Raw genomic sequence first — 18,968 nt, forward strand, 5'->3', positions numbered from 1 at the left:
TTCCTTTATAAGAGCTGCCATGGTCTGGGCAGTGGTGGCGCACACCTGTAATCCCAGCACTGGTGAGGCAGAGGCAGCCAGATCTCTGTGAGTTTGAAGCCAGCCTGGTCTACAAAGTCAGGTCCAGGACATCCAGGGCTACACAGAGAAACCCTGTCTTGAAAAAGAGTTATCTGAATAAATTATTTAAATGAAAGAGAAAAAAGGAGTTGTTGTGGTCATAGTGTCTCTTCACAGTAATAAAACCCTAACTAAGACAGTGACAGACTGTCCACCATGTGCTACTTACATTCTAGGTGTACCAGAAGTATGTTTTTACAGCAAAAAGCATGATATATTTTGTCTTTCTTAAGCATGAGCCAGTGAGCTATTATCTGAATTCTTAACAGAGTATATGATCAGTTGGTATGTAATATCACTTAAAGTTAAATTAGCCCAAAGGATTTCCCATATAGCAAAGAAGAGACAAGAATTAGCCTGTGCTGATGAGCTCTCCAGAGTCCATACCACATACTACCACTATGAAAGTTGGTGTTGTGTGTGCGCATGAGAATGTGTATGTGGTGTGTGTGCATGCTCTCATGCACACATGCACAGAATAGCCAACTTGTCTTTTGAAGGACAACTAAAGCATCAACAACTGTCAATATAGTGTCTCATTCTTTAGAATACAGTACATTCATTAAGTCAAAAATTTTATATCGTGCATGTCCTCAGAAAGAATACACGAGTTCCAAAACAAAGGAGCATAAGCATGAAAGAGCCACATTTACCATCACTACTGGTGACACATCAAGGGACTTCGTGTTCGGAAGACATTCTAAGGCTAATGTCCTGGACGTGAGTGAGCTTACTTCAGCCTAAGGTTTTCTTTATCTTGCAGCTATTGCTACTTGGGCTGAAATTTTTGTGACTTTGGCAGCTACCTGGGACTTCTATCTACTAGGCTCCACTACACAACCCTCCTAATTGTGATGAGCAAAAATGTCTCCAGATACAAGGTCTGTGCTTCACTGGTAGAACACTTACCTAATTTTCATGAATCTCTGGGTTCAAACACCAATATCACCCCCCAAAACATGTCTCTAAGATATTGCCAAATGTTCCCTGGGGAGCAATGGCCTGATATTACCGTTCTAACCAATGGAACAAAGAACATTCATACAAACTGCAAGTTGTGCCTAGCACTTACACATTCTGATATCCTTGCACCCAGGGAGCTGAGGCAAGAAATGTCTCCATCAGAACTTCCTCCATTGTCCATGACTGTCAAGAGGTGGTAGAAGTGATGCTGTTATACAGTGGAACAGGGAAGAATTTTCAGGAGCTTAAGAAGTCTCTGAGTAGAAACAGCTGCAAGGCTGGCTGGTCACTCTGTCAGAGATTTGGCCAGTAAAGTGACAACAAGCTGAAGTGGATAAACACAGTTTATTACTTACATAGATGGCATAAGCAAACACAGAATGTCTGCCCATCCCCCCCACACACACACATCATTAATCCCATAGGGTGATACCAAAACATAGGGCTCAGGTCACTCCTGCTCATAGGTTACTCTACTATGGAGAAGCCAATTCTAGAATGCAGATAAGTGGTGTTATGCCTGGAGCTATATACTAACAAGGCTAAGATACGTAGTTCAATGTCTCCTTGGAATGAGGGATATAGATAAGAACCTGATTCATGCAACTCTCCCACAATAAAGAGAAACTGGCTGAGAAATCGCCTATGATAACCATTCAATTTTATTTTTTTGGACAAGATCTTGCAATGTAGTCCAGACAAGCCTCAGACTTTCGTTATTTCTGCTTCTGCCTCCAAAGTGTTGGCATTACAATTGTGTACAACCACGTCTAGCCATTTTATTGTTTGGTACAGGCATTGGCTACATATCCCAGGCTGGCCTTGAACTCTATAACCCGTGCCACCTTGTAAATTCTGACTACAAATGGGTGGGTACGGTGATCTATTAAGCAGGACATGATAATATAGAATCAGGCCTCTCTAGGGGAAAGACCAAGATCAAACCAGTGAGTAAATGGGCCACTGAATCAGCCAATGGGGTAACCAAAAGTAAAGAAAGTTTATAATGGATTTATAGAAAAGAAAACCATATTAGTTAGGGTTCTCTAAAGGAACAGAACTGGTAGAATGAATGGGAATTGTGAGAGTGGCTTATGGGCTGTGGTCTGGGCAGTCTAACAATCACTGTCTCCTGATGGAAAGGCCAAGAATCAGCAGCTGTCCTCTCCAGGAAACTAGATGCCACAGTATTCCTAATCTGCTGTCAGAGAACTAGGGAATTCCTAGAGACCCAGTTTACATTGGAACCTGGAAGAAGCCTCTAACACCAGTGAAGGGATGCCTTGGCAACAGTATGGATACACTTTGTAGTGAGAGTGAGGGAAAGCAGACAAAAAGTAACAGCTTCCTTCATCCGTGCCCTTTTATGTGGACTGCCATCAAAATGTGCAGCCCAGATTTAGGCCCAGGTTTTCCACGTGAAATGTTCCAGATTTGGGGTGTGTCTTCTCACCTGAAGTGATCCAATCAATCTCCCCTCACAGGTACCTCCAAGTACTTAGATTTTAGTGGACTCTGGTTGGAGTCCAGTTGACAACCATGATTAGCCAACACAAGAACTATTTCTTTCAGTTTTGGTTTGCAGTTCTGGGAACAGAGCTCACAGCCTCACCCACGGTGCTCTAACACTGAGTTCCGTTTCCACCTGGCAATAATTAGTTTCAATTTACTGTTATCTTTCCTCTTCTAAGTTTCTCCTCATAAAGACACCTCTCAGAAGTTCTGTAGAGCAACCTCCCAGATAGTCTAAATAAAATGTGTGTGTGTGTGTGTGTGTGTGTGTGTGTGTGTGTGTGTGTGTGTGTGATGCTCAGAAGACAACTTGCAAAAGTTTTCCCTACTGTGTAGGGCTAGAGGATTAAAATCAGGTTGTGAGGCTTGGTAGAGAAGCATCTTTACCTGCTAAGCCATCCTGCTGCCTTACAAACTCATTTTTAAATAATTCCACCTTTTTCCTTTTATGTGTTTTTAAGCCATAGTATCTTTTTTATAAGATATCTGTGGTAATTTGAATACGTTTGGCCCCCACCCACTCATGTGTTTGAATGTTTGGCCGTAGTCAGTGGCACTATTAGAAGGTGTGGCCTTGTTAGAGGAAATGTGTCACTGTGGAGGCGGGCTTTGAGGTTTCAGACGCTCAAGCTATGCCCATTGTGACACACAATCTCTTTCTGCTGCCTTGGCATCACGGCTTTGAGGTCTCAGAAACTCTAGGCATGCCCTCTGTCTCTCAGATCTTCCTGCTGCCTGTGGATCCAGATGTAAAACTCTCAGCTCCTTCTCCAGAACCGTGTCTGCCTGTGTGCTGCCATGCTTCCCGCCGTGATGATGACTAAACCTCTGAACCTGTAAACCAGCCCTAATTAAATGTTTTCCTTTATAAGAGATGCTGTGGTCATGGTGTCTCTTCACAGCAATAGAACCCTGACAAAAACAATATTGCTTTAGGGGTCATAATATATACTTTAACTTATCTGTGCCGTATTTTATACTATACTATATACTATACCAGTTAACAAATAGTGTGGGAGGTGCTATGTTTGGGGTATTGTTTAAGTGTGTTTCATAAAGGTTTATGTGAAGAGAGTTTCCTGGCATAAAGGACATTTGGCTGTATCTTGCTTCTTGTCTCACCATGTGATCTCTCATGTGAATTCTCACTGTTGTGATATCATCTTCCTGGAGGCCTTCACCAGAGCCAAACAGATGCTGGCACTTGGCTTTTGAATCTCCAGAACTGTAAGATAACAAATATCTTTTTTTTTAAATAAAGTAACCAGCCTTGGATATTTTGCCATAGCAACAGAAAACAAAACATCACAGGAACATTCAAACATACACTTTCATCTTTGTGCCATTTCCATACATTTTTTCTACTGCATGTTATAAACATAACACTACACTATTACGTTTGCTTTAACAAGCTACAGTTTTATGCATTATAACTTTTGTATAACATTTTGGAATAGGAATACATTAGAATTTATTTAACCTTTTCTTAAATTGTGTATTAGGCTTGTTGCCGCTCTCTTTTACAAATGAGCATTGTTGTGGAAAAATGTATTTGCATACTCCTGGTGGTTCAGGTTATGTTTCCACTATAATAAAAATCTCATGTAAGTCATGTGTGGTAGCTAACACCTGCAATCCCAGCACTCATTCAGGAAGCTGAAGCACAGAACTGCCATGTGTTTGAGGCTATCCTGGGCTACATAGTGAGTTCCAGACCAGCCTGGGTTACAGAATAAGACTTTATTTCAAAAAGCTTTTACAAACACATAAAACTTGTCAACCTTGTCCATTTTAAATATGTAATTCAGTGGCTATAGTGTATTCATATTGTTAAATATAGCTCTGGGGTTTTTTTGTTTGTTTGCTTGGTTGGTTTGGTTCTTGGTTTTTTGTTTTGTTTTTGTTTTTTTAGTTTGTTTGTTTGTTTGTTTTGTTTTTGAGATACGGTTTTTCTGTATAGCCTTGGCTCCACTTCTCTGGAAATTTTAAAAAATATGTTTTTAATTAAAATATAATTATATCCTTCATTTCCTTTACTTCTTCCATCCCCTTCCATGTTATCTTTCTTTAATGCTTCCCCTCCCTTCAGGCCCCTCTCATGTTGATGGTCCTTTTCCTTTCATTTAAATCTTGCTGACTTTAAATCCTATATGCATTTACAACTCCCCCTCCTCCCAAGCTCTGGTATCAGCCATGCTATTTTCAATTGTAGTACATTTGACTACTTGGACATCCTACATAAGTGGAATCATATAACACTTGCCTTTTGTGACTGGCTTATTTCAGTTATCTTCATATCCTCAGGGTTTATCCATATTAGAGCATATGTCAGTGTTTCTGTGTCTGTGTGTGTGCGGGTGTGCATGCAGGTGTGCGTGTGTGTGTGTGTGTGGTGTGTATACACATGTGTGCGTATGAGTGCTGTGTGTATACATGTTTGTATGTATACAGGTATGTGTGTGTGCGCCAATGAGTGCAGAGACCAGAGGTTGACATTGGGTATCTTCCTCAATTGCCACATTTTTGTTGTGTGTGTATGTATGTACGTATGTATGTACGTATGTATGTATGTATATGATACTCTTGAGAGTGTGTGTGTGCACATGTGCGCACACATCAGAAGTCTTTCCTGATTGCTACTTGCCTCATTCATTTAGGCAAGGCCCCTCAATTGAACCCAGAGCCCAATGGTATGACTGTTCTAGCTAAGTGGCTTGCTCCAGGGATCCTCTTTCTCTCTACCTTTCTTTTTTTTTTTAAAGATTTTTTTTATTTATTATGTATACAGTATTCTGCCTGTATGCACGCCTGCACACAAGAAGAGAACATTTGATCTCATTATAGATGGTTGTGAGCCACCATGTGGTTGCTGGGAATTGAACTCAGGACCTTTGGAAGAGCAGGCAGTGCTCTTAACCTCTGAGCCATCTCTCCAGCCCCCTTTCTACCTTTCAAGCACTGGGATTGGGGATTGCATGCAGGCCACCATGCCCACCCACCATATGAAGGTACTGGGGATCAAACTGAAGACCTCATACTTGGTGACAATCATTTATCTCCTAAACCATCTCTCTAGACCCACCTCATTTTTTAAATATATATACATATATTCATACTTATTGCATTTTAAAAGTTAACTTATGCCACACAGTGGCTGCAACACCTATATGCTGAGCAGGCCTGATCATACCACAGCCTTCTTTAAACATTATAAACAAATGCATGCACACTTGATGTATAGCTGGGACTGAGACCTGGGCATTTGATCTCCCTCTCTCTCTCTCTCTCTCTCTCTCTCTCTCTCTCTCTCTCTCTCTCTCTCTCTCTCTCTCTCTCTCTCTCTCTCTCTCTCTCTCTCTCCCCCCCAACCAGCTCTAAGGAAGAGACTTAATGGCAAATACATTTCCATCTCAGAGCCATGCTGCAGAGGAAGCAATGGGCAGGAGAGTGAGATAACTCTGTCCGGCAGTCACAGACAACCCACCTATACCTCTATGCTAAGCAGGCACTTTTCCAGGGTAAGGAACATCCCAAAAGACCCTACCAGGCCTGGTAACAGTTCTTTGGAGACACTGATGCTGCCTATTAGAAAATGGAGTACGTGATTGGCCGTGCTGACATTAGTGTACCACAGTATGGCTGACGCCCAGAGGGAGGTTTTATTGCTTTCCTCTAGACGGGCCGTCTGGAGGGCCCTTGGGAGGTTCTGTGATGGCTAGTGGACCTCTCGGGATCTCAGAGCTTCCAGACAGTGGGATCTCCGATGAGCCCCACAGTGCCTCCATCAGTCTGACGAAGACGGACAGCAAGGTCAACACAAACCCCAGCAGATAGATGATCAGCATAGACTTCATGGCTGCGATGCCCAGCTCCGCTGCAGGAAAGTAGAGCTACCTTCTGCTTCCACAGCCTCAGGAGGAAGAGTCAGGAGCAGGCTACTGGCTACTCGCTGTCACGGCAGGTCGTGCAAGGGTCAGGAGGAAGGTCAGCGAAGTTGCAACATGGAAGCTCCACACAGGCATTGATCTGGATACAAATAAGTAGTAACCAAAAATAAAAAACCCACATTAATTGTTGATACAAGGTCTCTCACTAGAACCTCAATATTTGGGTCCAGTAACACTAGGAGCAGGGGCTGTCTCTGGCTCTCTTGCCTGCCTTTGGATCCCTTTCCCCTAGCTAAGCTGCCTTGTCAGGCCCCAGTGGGAGAGGATTCTCTTAGTGCTGCTATGACTTGAGGTGCCAGGGTGGGTTGGTACCCCTAGGGGAGACCTCCCCTTCTCTGAGAAGGAGAGGGGAAATGGGGGAGGGGACATGAGGGTGGGACTGGGAGAAAAGGAGAGAGAGGGCTGGGATTAGGCTGTAAAGTGATTAAATAAATAAATAAATAAACAAATAAATAAATGAGGGGAAAAAGAACTCACGGCTTGCAAATTAGGCTAGGCTGGTTGCGCATTGAGCCCTAGGAATATGCTTGTGTCCACATCTCCAGTGCTAGGATTTTAAGCACACACCACCAAGCCCAACCTTTCACATGGGTTCTGGGCATCAAACTCAGATCTTCATGTATACATGGCCAGCACTTGACTTGTCTCCCCAGCTGCAGAGTTTCCTTTCTTATAAAACTAAATAGTATTTCATTGTATGTTTTCACCACACTTTATCTGTCTTTGTATACCACATCTGTCAAGGGACATTCGGGTTGTGGCTATTGTAAATGTTTATAACATGAACAGGCACATTCTCAAGAGCATCTTACTATTCCTTCATTTTAGAGTCACGCCAACTACAAAGTTACCCTTATTTACATACTGACCATCACTTGTCACTTTGTTTTTGTGACAGTAGGTGTGAAGAGCTAACTTGCTGTGGCGTGTGTGTGTGTGTGTGTGTGTGTGTGTGTGTGTGTGTGTGTGTGCTTTCAAGACAGGGTTTCTCTGTGAAGCTGTGGCTGTCCTGGAACTCACTCTGTAGACCAGGCTGACCTTGAACTCACAGAGACTCCTCCCTCTGCCTCCCAAGTACTAGGATTAAAGGTGTGTACCACGACAACCTGGCTACTTGTTGTGTTTTTAATTTTTATTTCTTTATATTTATATTCCTTATAATTTGTTTCTTTTTAATGTTTTTTCTTTAACCGAAGCCCACCTCCCTCCTCCCCTCCTATTCCCATCCTCACATTCCCTTCTCCTATCCCCCCTCCTACTCTACTCAGAGAAGGGGAGCTCCCCATGTGTACCAACCCACACTGATACAGCAAGTTGCAGCAGGCAACAGAGTCAGAGACAACCCCTACTCCCATCATTAAGGAATCCATAAGAAGTACAAGATGCACATCTGCTGTATGTGTGTAGGGGGCCTAGGTCCCTCTTTTCTTAGTGCTTCAGTCTTTGTGATAATTAGTGGTGTTGAGGACATTTTCATTTGTCTGTTGAATACTTATAACATCCATATCGGATATTTGTTTCACTGCTGTGACAAAATGCCAGATAAAAGCAACTTAAGGACAAAAGGGTTTGTTTTGGCTTGCAGTTTGAAGTATAGCCCATTATGGGATGGAGCTTGGCAGCAGGGCTTGAGACAACTCATCAACTGCATCCATAAACAGGAAGCAGGAGATAAATGCTCATTCTTAGCTCCTTTTCTCCTTTATAATTCAGCCCAGGCTCTTAGCCCACGGAATAATGCCATCCACCGTTAAAATGAGTCTTCCCACCTTGCTTAACCTAATCCAGGTAACTGGCTCAAAGATGTGTTCAGAGAGCTTGTCTTTTAAGTAATTCTAGGACCTGTCAAGTTGACAATATTACTTATAGCAATATCGTCTTTGGGAAGTGTTGGGGACAATAGACCATATGGCCAATGTTCAGCCATCTTGTCAGAGCCTGTACCTTTAAGTCTCTGTTTTTCCTAGAACTTGCCTTTCACCAGAAACTAGCTGACCCTGTTGTGGGTCAGCAGTTAGATTAAAGACAGATAGAGATGGAGGAACTCTGTTATGGCTTAGCAGTTAGACTAGACAAAGAGGGAGCCAGATACCCTGTGTGGCAGGACATTATGACCCTGCCTGGAATTCCCTGTGTTTTGAAAAAAGCCTGCAGCTGGGTTGATATAACATTGTGCTTCCCTGCCTTCTGACTTATAAAAGCTGCTGCCTGACTAATAAAATTTGAGAGTTTGATCAATCAAACTTGCTCTCCTTCTTTGTGTCTTGCATTTTTCAACAGGTGACCTCCCTCCCGAGTTTTAGTCGAACCCCACAGGTCGGGTCAGGGAAAATGTCTATTTAATCCTTTGTTCATTTTTACTTTTCTTTCTTTCGTTCTTTCTTTCTTTCCTTTCTGTTGTTCTGAAATAGAATCTCATATTTAGTCCAGGCCAGCCTAGAACTCACTGTGTAGTTCATCCAAACTGCCCTTAAACTCATGGCAACCGTCCTACTTCAGCCTCTCAAATGCTAGGATGACAGGTGTGCAACCACACTTGGCTTCGCCCCTTTTTTTTCCTAAGACAGGGTCTATCACTTTGTTGTCTTGAACTCCTGAGCCCAAATAATCCTTCCACCTCAGCATCCCAAATGCTGAGACTTCATGTAGTCTTGGCTGTCCTGGACTTGCTTTGTATTTTTAATTTGTTCACTTTATATCCTGATTGTAGCCCCCTCCCTCGTCGTCTCCCAATCCCTCTCTTCCCCCTCATACCCTCTCCCTCCCTCCCTTCGTCCTCAGAAAGGAGGAGCCCTTCCCCCCTAACATCTGACCTCAGCCTATCATGTCTCATCTGGACTGCCTGTATCCTTTTCCTCTGTGGCCTGGCAAGGCTGCCCCACTAGAGGGAAATGATCAACATTGGGGAGGGGAAGAGTCCATGTCAGTAGTAGGCCCTACTCCCCATATTATGGGGCCCACAAGGAGACTGTGCTGCCTATCTACTACATCTGAGCAGGGGGTCTAGGTCCTCACCATGCATGGTCCTTGGTTGGTGCATCAGTCTCTGTATTTTAGTGTGGTTATCTTTAGGGTTGGCTTTGACAGATAGATACATTACCTCATGGTTTGTTTGAGTTTTTGTTTTGTTTTGCTTTAGGTTTATGCACAATAATTTTAACTAGATGCCCAATAATATCACATTTCAATTTTAGGACATTATAGATATTCTTGAACTTTGGGGATTTGCGGGGGGGGGGGTTCCTGGGGGGTTGATTTTTCAAAACAGGATTTCTCTGTGTAGCCTTGATTGTTCTGGACTCACTTTGTAGACCAGGCTGGCCTCAAACTCACAGTGATCTGCCTGCCTCTGCCTCCCAAGTGCTGGGATTAAAAGCATGCGCCACCACCACCTGGCGAACTTTGTTTTTAAGACAGCTAATTCCATGGAACTGGTGGAATCCTTTAGCTTCATTCTTTAAAGGTCTTTCAGATGAGTAAACAGTACCCTTCGATTGGGCATGATAGTACACACCTGTAATCCTGACTATTTGGGAGACTGAGGCAGGAGGGTTGTAAATTTGGGGTCAGCAAGGGCAACTTAGCAGAAACATCTCAAAGATGCTAGCTCAGTGGTGGAATACTTGTCTAGCTATCATGTGTGAGACCAGGAGTTTGACTCCTATGGCTAAGGATAACAACAAATTACTGTATAGTCTATTGTCCAGTACTTGGACAAGGCCTTCTTCAATCTTCTCTTCTCTTCTCTTCTCTTCTCTTCTCTTCTCTCTCTCTCTCCCTCTTTTCATGGACTGTAAGGTTTTAGCAGTCTGGCTGAAAATAATAGATACTATTTCCATATCTGGGTTTCTACCCATTCTGTGTAGCTAATTCCTTAGCCTTGAGAATTTTCCTCAAGTGTCTGGATCCATAAGTACCATAGAGAACCATCAGTAATCAAGGGCATCCTCTGCAAGTCCCTGGAGTTCCTTCTACATATACATGATTTTCATTTCATGCTACACCTGGCAAAAACCTACTCACTGTGCTTGCTGCAGATTCTCTACCCTCCTCCTAAATTTGTGGCACTTTCCAGCTTTTATTTGGGTTCCTCCTCTCTGATCCATGGTCTAGACAATAGGTATCAAAAACATGAGGCTCAACTCATATATTTCCTATCTGTGAGTCTGGGCTTCACTTCTTCCCTCAGGGCATCCAGACACCATTGTGCACAGATGCTGGACTTGAAGGAGTGAGCCTTCTCTGGGCAGGTGGGCTAGCAGGATCTCAGTTTGCCATAGTGGAGGGCAGGAGCCATCTTTGAGAAACAGCTCTTCTTTATTCAGAGGGATAAGGTCTGAATAAACCTTAGGTGAAGTGGGTAGGGGCTTGGGGTGGTGAATGTTCATCATTGGCTGGTGCTGAGGTGCTGGGAATGCTTCATTTGTAGGGAGAGGAATTCCAGGTACTAGCTGGACATGTCTTTATAAGGAAATAAGAAGTTTTAGCCTGAAACCTGTTCACCAGGCTATGTGACTGCCTCAGGGGTAGCAGAGGTGGGGCTTGCAAGCCTACATGAGCCAGTGCATGGAGGCCCAGAACAGAGAGGGCGTGATCCTTCCTCCTGCTCGCCTCAAGATGAGATTTTGGGGTTTGGACATGTCTTGAACTCACTCTTGCTCCAGGCTGGTTCCACCAATTCCACAGCTCATCTGCCCCAAAACTATCCTTTATTACTTATAATTTAATATATATGACCTTATATATATATATATATATATATATATTACTATATGTACTTTCTATATAAATAGAAAAAATCAGTATTTTATATATTTTGTCCATGTAAAACTATTTTCCCTTGTTAGAGACTGAATTCAGCTTATAGCATAACAACTTGATAAATACTGGAAGTCGACCTCATTTTATTTCTTTTCTAAGTTAGTATGTGCAAAGTGTCTTAGCCAGTGCTTCATTGCTTTGAAAAATGTCATGACCATGGCAACTCTTATAAAAAGAAAACATTTAATTGGGGCTTGCTTACCATTTCAGAAGTTTTTGTTGCTGTTGTTTTTTGGTTTTAGATTTATTTATTATGTATACAGTGTCCTGCCTGCATGTACACCTACAGGCCAGAAAGGGGCACCAGATCACATTATAGATGGTTGTGAGCCACCATGTGGTTGCTGGGAATTGAACTCAGGACCTCTGGAGGAGCAGTCAGTGCACTTAACCTCTGAGCCATCTCTCCAGCCACAGTTTCAGAGGTTTAATCAATTATCCTCATAGTGGGGAGCATGGTGGCATGCAGGCAAACATGGTAACTGAGAGTTCTATACCTGATTCAGAAAGCAGCAGGAAAAGAGAGCCAGTGAGCCTGGCTTGAACTTTGGAAACTCCAAAACCCATCCCCAGTGACACATTTCCTCCACCAAGACCACACCTGTTAAACCTACTCAAGTGGTGCTACTCCCTGATGGCCAAGCATTCAAATATATGAGCCTATGGGGCCATTCCTATTCAAACCACCACACAAGATAATAGGCTCTATTATGGCATCTCTGTACATGTATGTCCTTTTACTTTTTTCTTAATTTATTCTTGTTACATCTCAATGTTTATCCCATCCCTTGTATCCTCCCATTCCTCCCTCCCTCCCATTTTCCCATTATTCCCCTCCCCTATGACTGTTCCTGAGGGGGATTACGTCCCCCTATATATTCTCATAAGGTATCAAGTCTCTTCTCGGTGACCTGCTGTCCTTCCTCTGAGTGCCACCAGGTCTCCCCCTCCAGGGGACATGGTCAAATATGGGGCACCAGAGTGTGTGAGAAAGTCATATCCCACTCTCCACTCAACTGTGGAGAATGTTCTGACCGTTGGTCAGATCTGGGTAGGGGTTTATGTTCTTATTCATCCTTATTCCTCACTATCAGCCTCTTTCTCCACCTAGACTAAAAATAAAGAGCTTGTTTTTATGTGTGTAAGTTAGGCCTCAGTCTGAGTAGCAGAACCACTCTTTCTCTCTCTTATCTCTGTCTTTCTGTCTCTCTCTGTATATGTGAATGTGTAGGTGTGTGCATAGTTTTTGAGACAGGATCTCACTATGTAGCTCAGGCTCCTTTGGAACTCATGATCTTCCTGCCTCAGCCTCCTGAGTGCTGGGATTACATTCATCTACCACCAGGTCCACCTGTGTATAATGTTTTAAAACATGTGTAACAGACACTTTTTACTTTACACAATTGTGTCAGCTGGATAATCCGTCTCTCAAATGCTGGCATATGTGCCTGATGATGGAGTTTCACAGTCCAACATGCAAATAGTTAGGAAGATAAGCTGAAGACAGACATGACAAGATCGCTGTAACCTACAAATGCACGTTGGTACCCCCTGAAGGTGGACTGAACTCTGAAACCATTCTCTCTCTTTTTTTTCTTCTGATCTTGATGGTATCAGTATCTTATGTACACCAAGACATTTTGAGTCAGATAAACTCACACCCCTGGCTCAGAGGTGAGGAGTCTGTTAGCAAAAGCTCCTGAAAAGAACAGCACCTTGCATTTCCCTTAAGGAGAGTTGGACAGGGTTTTGGTTGCTTTCTTGGGCTATAGAGGGTTATTTTCATTGGGAGTTGGTTATGAGTTATTATTGGTCTTAGTCAGAGAGAAAGAGAGATTGGACTCAGGTATGTCTCTTTTTTCCTTTATCTTTCTTTCTTAGGTTTGGAGATAGGGGTTGAAAAGAAAGAAGGGGGAATATAGAAATATATAGAGATGATAGGACAATAAGTAGATTATTGAATCTACTCCTTAACTTAAGGTCTTAATTGTTTCTCACAAGATTATTTTTAAAGATAATTTTTAATTCACTGGTATAGAATTTGTATATTGATGCAAAAAATAAGTTTAATTTTGATATATTGGTATCGAATTCAAATGTAAGATTATTCTTCACACACACACACGTGTGTGTGTGTTTGTGTGTGTGTGTGTGTGTGTTCATTTATATTCTAATATGAGGTATTGTAACCATACAACTCAATTATAATGCTAGGTTTATTTCCAATACTTTGAAAGTGTTGTTGCAGGCTATTTAGGATAAATAAGTTACACAAGTTAATTGTTAGTTGATCAAGTCATGGTCATATAAATTACTAATCTATTTTTATCACAAGAATATACATCCTAAGTGAAATATATATATACATATATGTATGATTCTATAAATAGATAAGGTAAAATAGTTAGATAATGTCTTCAAAAACCTCAGAGACCTACAGAATCTGGCATTTAAAGATGTTTTTAGTATTTTAAAGATTCACTGACAATGAGACAGGTTAACTCCTGGCAACACCCAGCCTACCTCAAAGAGGATGATGAGCATCAATGAACTTCCCTATGGAGATGGCATCAAATGTGGCAAGCAAGCCACTGAGCAAAATGTCCTCATTTTGGCAACAGATAAAATTCTGCCTAAAAATGGGCAAGCTTGGATGCAGGCAGAGTCAATGGCCAAAATCTGCCAAGACAAGGTAAGGAAGTCCTCAATAATCTCTGCCTCACAAATATGTCTGTCAGATATACTAGGCCAGAAGGCTGAAGAAGATGCTCCAATGTTATAGAGAGTTTTGGGTGACTATTCAGGTAGCAAACTGTCTCTGTTGTCTTCTCATTTGGAAAGCTACTAACCTGCATTCACGGCATACTCAGGTAATCAAGGTTATACCTTTTCAAGTCTCTGAAGGAGTTGAAGACCAGATCATTTAGTTTTACAGTCAATCTTAGTTGTTTAGGGGTTAATATGTTTTTAGGTCTAGATAGATGTTTTTAGGTTGATAGAGATGAGATATGATAGATATTGATTTACATTCAGAATTTTAGACTCATCAAGATAGGAAAGATATTTTCTTCAAGTTTGCCAAATACAAGTAGCCAAATCACTAAGAATGTAACATTAATATAATTCCTGATTGTGTCATGGGTTCTTCTTGCTGTAGGTAGTTTATTGTATATATGTGTAATTATATAAATCTATATGTAAAAAAAGAAAAGTAATTTTTAAAGAGGAAAAAAGATTAAAAAAAAAAAAAGAAGAACAGTACCTTCCACTGGACCTTCTGCAAGGCTGATTACCTAATTCCAGCTTCAATAATGTGAAGAGGTTGGGATGTTTCAAATCCAAAGACAAATGATTCTGGTTACTATAAAAGCCTCATCAAATTTTTAACACATTAGAGTAACCTAATTGTGTTCCTGAGCCATGGTCACTCATACTTGCCTCTTGAATAAACTCTCATTCCCATTGAAGTGGAAGTTTTCTTTTTGTTTGGTTTGGTTTTCGAATGTTGACAATCCAAAAGAAGGATGCATTAGTTACTTTTCTTGTTGCTTTAAATTAGCACCTGATTGGAAGCAAAGTAAAGAAGGAAAGTTTAGGAGGGTGTATATAATCTATGGAGGCAGAGAAGGAATATCTTTGGGCAGCTGTTCGCTCACAGCTTGGCATGCCAAGCGGCAGAGAGAACAGGAAGCCGATCCTTGTTATAAAGAAGGTGATGACCCACCCAGCAGAGATCTACTTCCTCAAGCTAGACCCTACCTATCATAGGTATACCAGCCTCCTTTCTTATAGAACCCAGGACCACCTGCCCAAGGATGGCACCACCTACAATGGGCCCTCCCACATCAATCATTAAACAAGAAAATGTCCCACAGAGTTGCCTGCAGGCAATCTGATGGAGGCATCTTCTCTGTTGAGGCTTCCCCTTCCTAGATAACTCTAGCATGTATCAAGTTGACATACCACACCAACACAGCCAAGACACAAACTATGAATCTGTCATGTGAAGTACTTTATAATTTAAGTCAGTTTAGTGAGTGAAATAGTTTAACCATTCCTATATATCCCAATTTATTCCTGCTACAGAGAAAATCTCCTGTGTTTATCTTGTATCCTTCAGTCTTGACATTTTCATTAATTCTACTGGTATTTATTACTGTCTCTTGAATTTTCTCAGAGCACATTTACATCAAAAAAGTCAAAACTCTTCTTTCAGTGTTTATTTTGCTGTATCATTGTCTTCCTTAACTGTAGTTATTGGACTCTGAAAGAATATGTGGAATTATAATCATAACAGCTTTCCTGATCATCTTGAAAGTATTTTAGTTTCACTCTAGAATATTTGTTTTCTTTCTTTTTAACTTTTAAAAATCTGATTTTCCTTTTTTGACTGAAACATGATATTTGCCCATATTTATCAGGTACAGTGATGATTTGGTGCATGTACACATTGCACAATGAATAAATCAGGATAATAGCATTTCTATCATCTTAGATAAGTAGCTACTTCCTACTTCTACTTTGTATTTTTATTCGGAGTATTTGGTAGATTTTTTATTTTTTATTAATTTATTCATATTACATCTCAATTGTTATCCCATCCCTTGTATCCTCCCTACTTGGTAGATTTTATGAAAGCTTTGGTAGATTTTATGAAAGCTTTTAAAGTGTGTTGTCAATACTACCATAATATATCACCCTTTAATTCATTTTGTTATGAATTACACTGATAGGTCTATTTATACTGAACCACAATAGAGTTACTTAGACTCAACCACTCTCTGTTCGCTGACTATATTAAACATGGTGATAATTCCTTTGACATTCTCAGTTTGGAATTCTTTTGGATCTAAGGAATAAAAAGCTTATCCCAAAACATCCTCAACCATAAAGACATTTGAGTTCTTTAGCGCCAGGAGATGGTCACTTTAGGGGTTGAATAACCTTGTCAAGGACTCAAGCTCTTTTATTCGTCCATAGCATCATTACCAGTCTGTAACAATAGAGAAGCTGATTGCATTGTTCAGTGTCTGACTTCTGAGAGTTCTTCCCATCTATGCTTTGCATCACAGCAAGTTCATCAGAAAGTTTGGATTCTCCTTCTCCATTTGGGACCTGACATGGCTTCAAAGTATGTAGTCCCCTTCTACTCAGAACCCCTTCCCTTCAGCATACCTCCTAACAACCATTAAAAACTCACTCAAGTCTCCTTTCCTTACTCACTTCACTAATCTTGGGATGCCTGACCTGGTGGTCCTAGAAAGCCTCTGTAGTGGTTTGAATGAAAATGGTCCCCCATAGGCTCATAGGGACTGGCACTATTAGGAGATGTGGCCTTCTTGGAGTAGATGTGACATTGTTGGACAAAGTGTGTCACTGGGTGCAGGCTTGGAGATTTCAAATGCTCATGCCAGGCCCAGTGTGTCTCTGTCTTTTCCTCCTGCCTGTGGATCCAGATGTAGAACTCTCAGCTTCCTCTCCAGCACCGTGTCTGCCTGCGTGCCACCACGTTTCCCACCATGATGATAATGGACTAAACCTCTGAAACTGTAAGTGAGCCCCAGTTAAGTGCTTTCCTTTATAAGAATTGCTGTGTTCATGGTGTCTGTTCACAGCAATGGAACACTAAGACAGCCTCATTGGGCAAATCAGTCATAAAATGTCCCCATTAACTTGATATATGTGCAATATCACCAGTCTTGACATGAAAAGCAATTTTTGGTGGGGATGTCTTTTCCTGTCTAAAATTAGTACTGTGAGAAGGATGCAAAGATGATGCCCACCATACCCAGATGCTCTTTTATCTTGCTTTGAGTTGCTAACTGACCAATGCCTGAAGAGTCAGCGTGTACTTGGAGCTGCTGCTGCTTTCTAGCTGGTGCTATGTTGGCTGGCCTCTACGGAAACTCTGTTATAGATTTAACTGACCTAAATCAGAGGTTTTTGTTGCTAATAAGTGATTAGGATACCAGTATTGGATTGGATACCTCCTTAAAATAAACTTAGATTGTGTGTTTGGGCCTAGACCTACCTGTGTATCTCAGAATGAATCACCTCTCTCCTAGTGTAAAGTGTGACCAATGTTAGGATGAGGGGCAAAGTTTTACCCTGAGACTGTTCGGTCATATGTCTTAAAGAAACATCAAATGCTAAGCACAGCAGCATACACAAGTGATTTTAACACTCAGGAAGCTAAGCCAAGAAAATTGCAAGTTTAAAGTCAACTTGAGCTACATAGTGATAGACTAGCAATTAGAGCAACAACATAAAAACATTAAGCTATCTCTAATAAGAAAAGGACCCAAGGGTCAATTCAGTTGTTCAAACCTCATACAAACATCTTTGCATTGTGGAGTTTTGGTTTGTTGGTTGTTGTTGCGTCTGCCTGTCTATTTGATTGATTGATGGTGGGGACACAAAATAACAGAATTATCCGCAGCATTTTTTCAGACTCTTGGACCACTGCCAGTGATCTGGCTCTCTGGTCTCTCCAGTGACAATAATGCCCTTCCCACAGTTCCTCATTTTGATTTAAAGAACACTGACAGTCTATTGCCTTACAGGCTCATATTTCGGATAGAGTGTCAGCCAATGCCCCCCATACCTTATGTATAGCATATATTGAAATCAAAATGCAAGTCTCCATCAAGACAGTTCTTATCCCCTTTACTGACAGTGACCAAGGCACTTGATATTGGGCTCTTGAACAAAACATTCAGTAGCATTTTCACCTTATTTATAAGCTACAGTCTTCAGGCCTCAAAGAGTGCCACAATGCCTCATTTAAACAAATATAAATTCAACTAAATGAAGCATGGTGCATGTTCATCATCAGCCAGAAATATGAGAGGTGAATTGTAATAAAAAGTCTTACTCTTGAGGGGCAGGGTGTGCATAGGAATTGAAGCCAAGGTCTTGTATGCTGAGCACTTTATTACTGAACTGGAACCCCCGCCCGATGACTTCATTTTTTGTTTGACTGATAATAGTTTTTTAAGACTCACCCCTGTGGGGCTAGAGTTAGGAGCTCAAGCTGTTCTTGCAGAGGACTGGGTTCAGATCTCAGAACACATATGGCAGAGGACAATAATCTCTAACTTCTGTTTCAAGAGATCTATTCCTCTAGCCTGCTTGGGCACTGCATGTATGTGATGCACAGACACATATACACACAGTCTCTCTCTCTCTCTCTCTCTCTCTCTCTCTCTCTCTCTCTCTCTCTCTCTCTCTCTCTCTCACACACACACACACACACACACACACACACACACACACACACACACACAATACATATTTTTAAAAAAGACTCACTCACCTCTGCAGTCTCATTGTACTCTTCATTTGGTCAAGATGATAGGAAAGGTTTAATGCTTCCTCTTTTGGTATCTATAGAAGTCCCAAAACACAGAAACATTCACTTTACATAAGGAACATACCAAGACTCAAACACACACACACACACACACACACAGAGAGAGAGAGAGAGAGAGAGAGAGAGAGAGAGAGAGAGAGAGAGAGAGAGAGAGAGACTCACAATTAAAATTCCAAGCTTATCTCCTTTCTTTACTCTCTCAAGACAAATTTTTAGACCAACTTGGGAGGCCT

General features: G+C 41.5%; 1 protein-coding gene across 2 annotated transcripts; it reads right to left on the reverse strand.

The window, feature by feature from the left end:
• Nucleotides 1-1,195: 1,195 nt before the first annotated feature.
• On the reverse strand, nucleotides 1,196-18,764 carry LOC127185928 (hypoxia-inducible lipid droplet-associated protein-like). Of its 2 annotated transcripts, XR_007830221.1 has the most exons (3): nucleotides 18,679-18,764; nucleotides 6,418-6,621; nucleotides 1,196-1,408 (listed from the first exon to the last, which is right to left on the reverse strand). XR_007830221.1 is itself a non-coding variant. In XM_051142559.1 (2 exons), exon 2 carries the CDS (start codon nucleotides 6,447-6,449, stop codon nucleotides 6,255-6,257), a length of 195 nt encoding a protein of 64 aa, XP_050998516.1. In that variant the 5' UTR covers nucleotides 6,450-6,621; nucleotides 18,679-18,764; the 3' UTR covers nucleotides 6,006-6,254. The 2 variants fall into 2 exon arrangements, 1 of the variants encoding a protein (XP_050998516.1); XM_051142559.1 differs by lacking the exon at nucleotides 1,196-1,408 and having other exon boundaries at nucleotides 6,006-6,621.
• Between the last annotated feature and the right edge of the window lie 204 nt (nucleotides 18,765-18,968).

Source organism: Acomys russatus, chromosome X, assembly GCF_903995435.1.
Source record: "Acomys russatus chromosome X, mAcoRus1.1, whole genome shotgun sequence".
NCBI lineage: Eukaryota > Metazoa > Chordata > Mammalia > Rodentia > Muridae > Acomys > Acomys russatus.

Coding starts and splice junctions, on each gene's coding strand:
- LOC127185928 (XM_051142559.1), bottom strand. CDS start 6,449: ATGAAGTCTATGCTGATCATCTATCTGCTGGGGTTTGTGTTGACCTTG.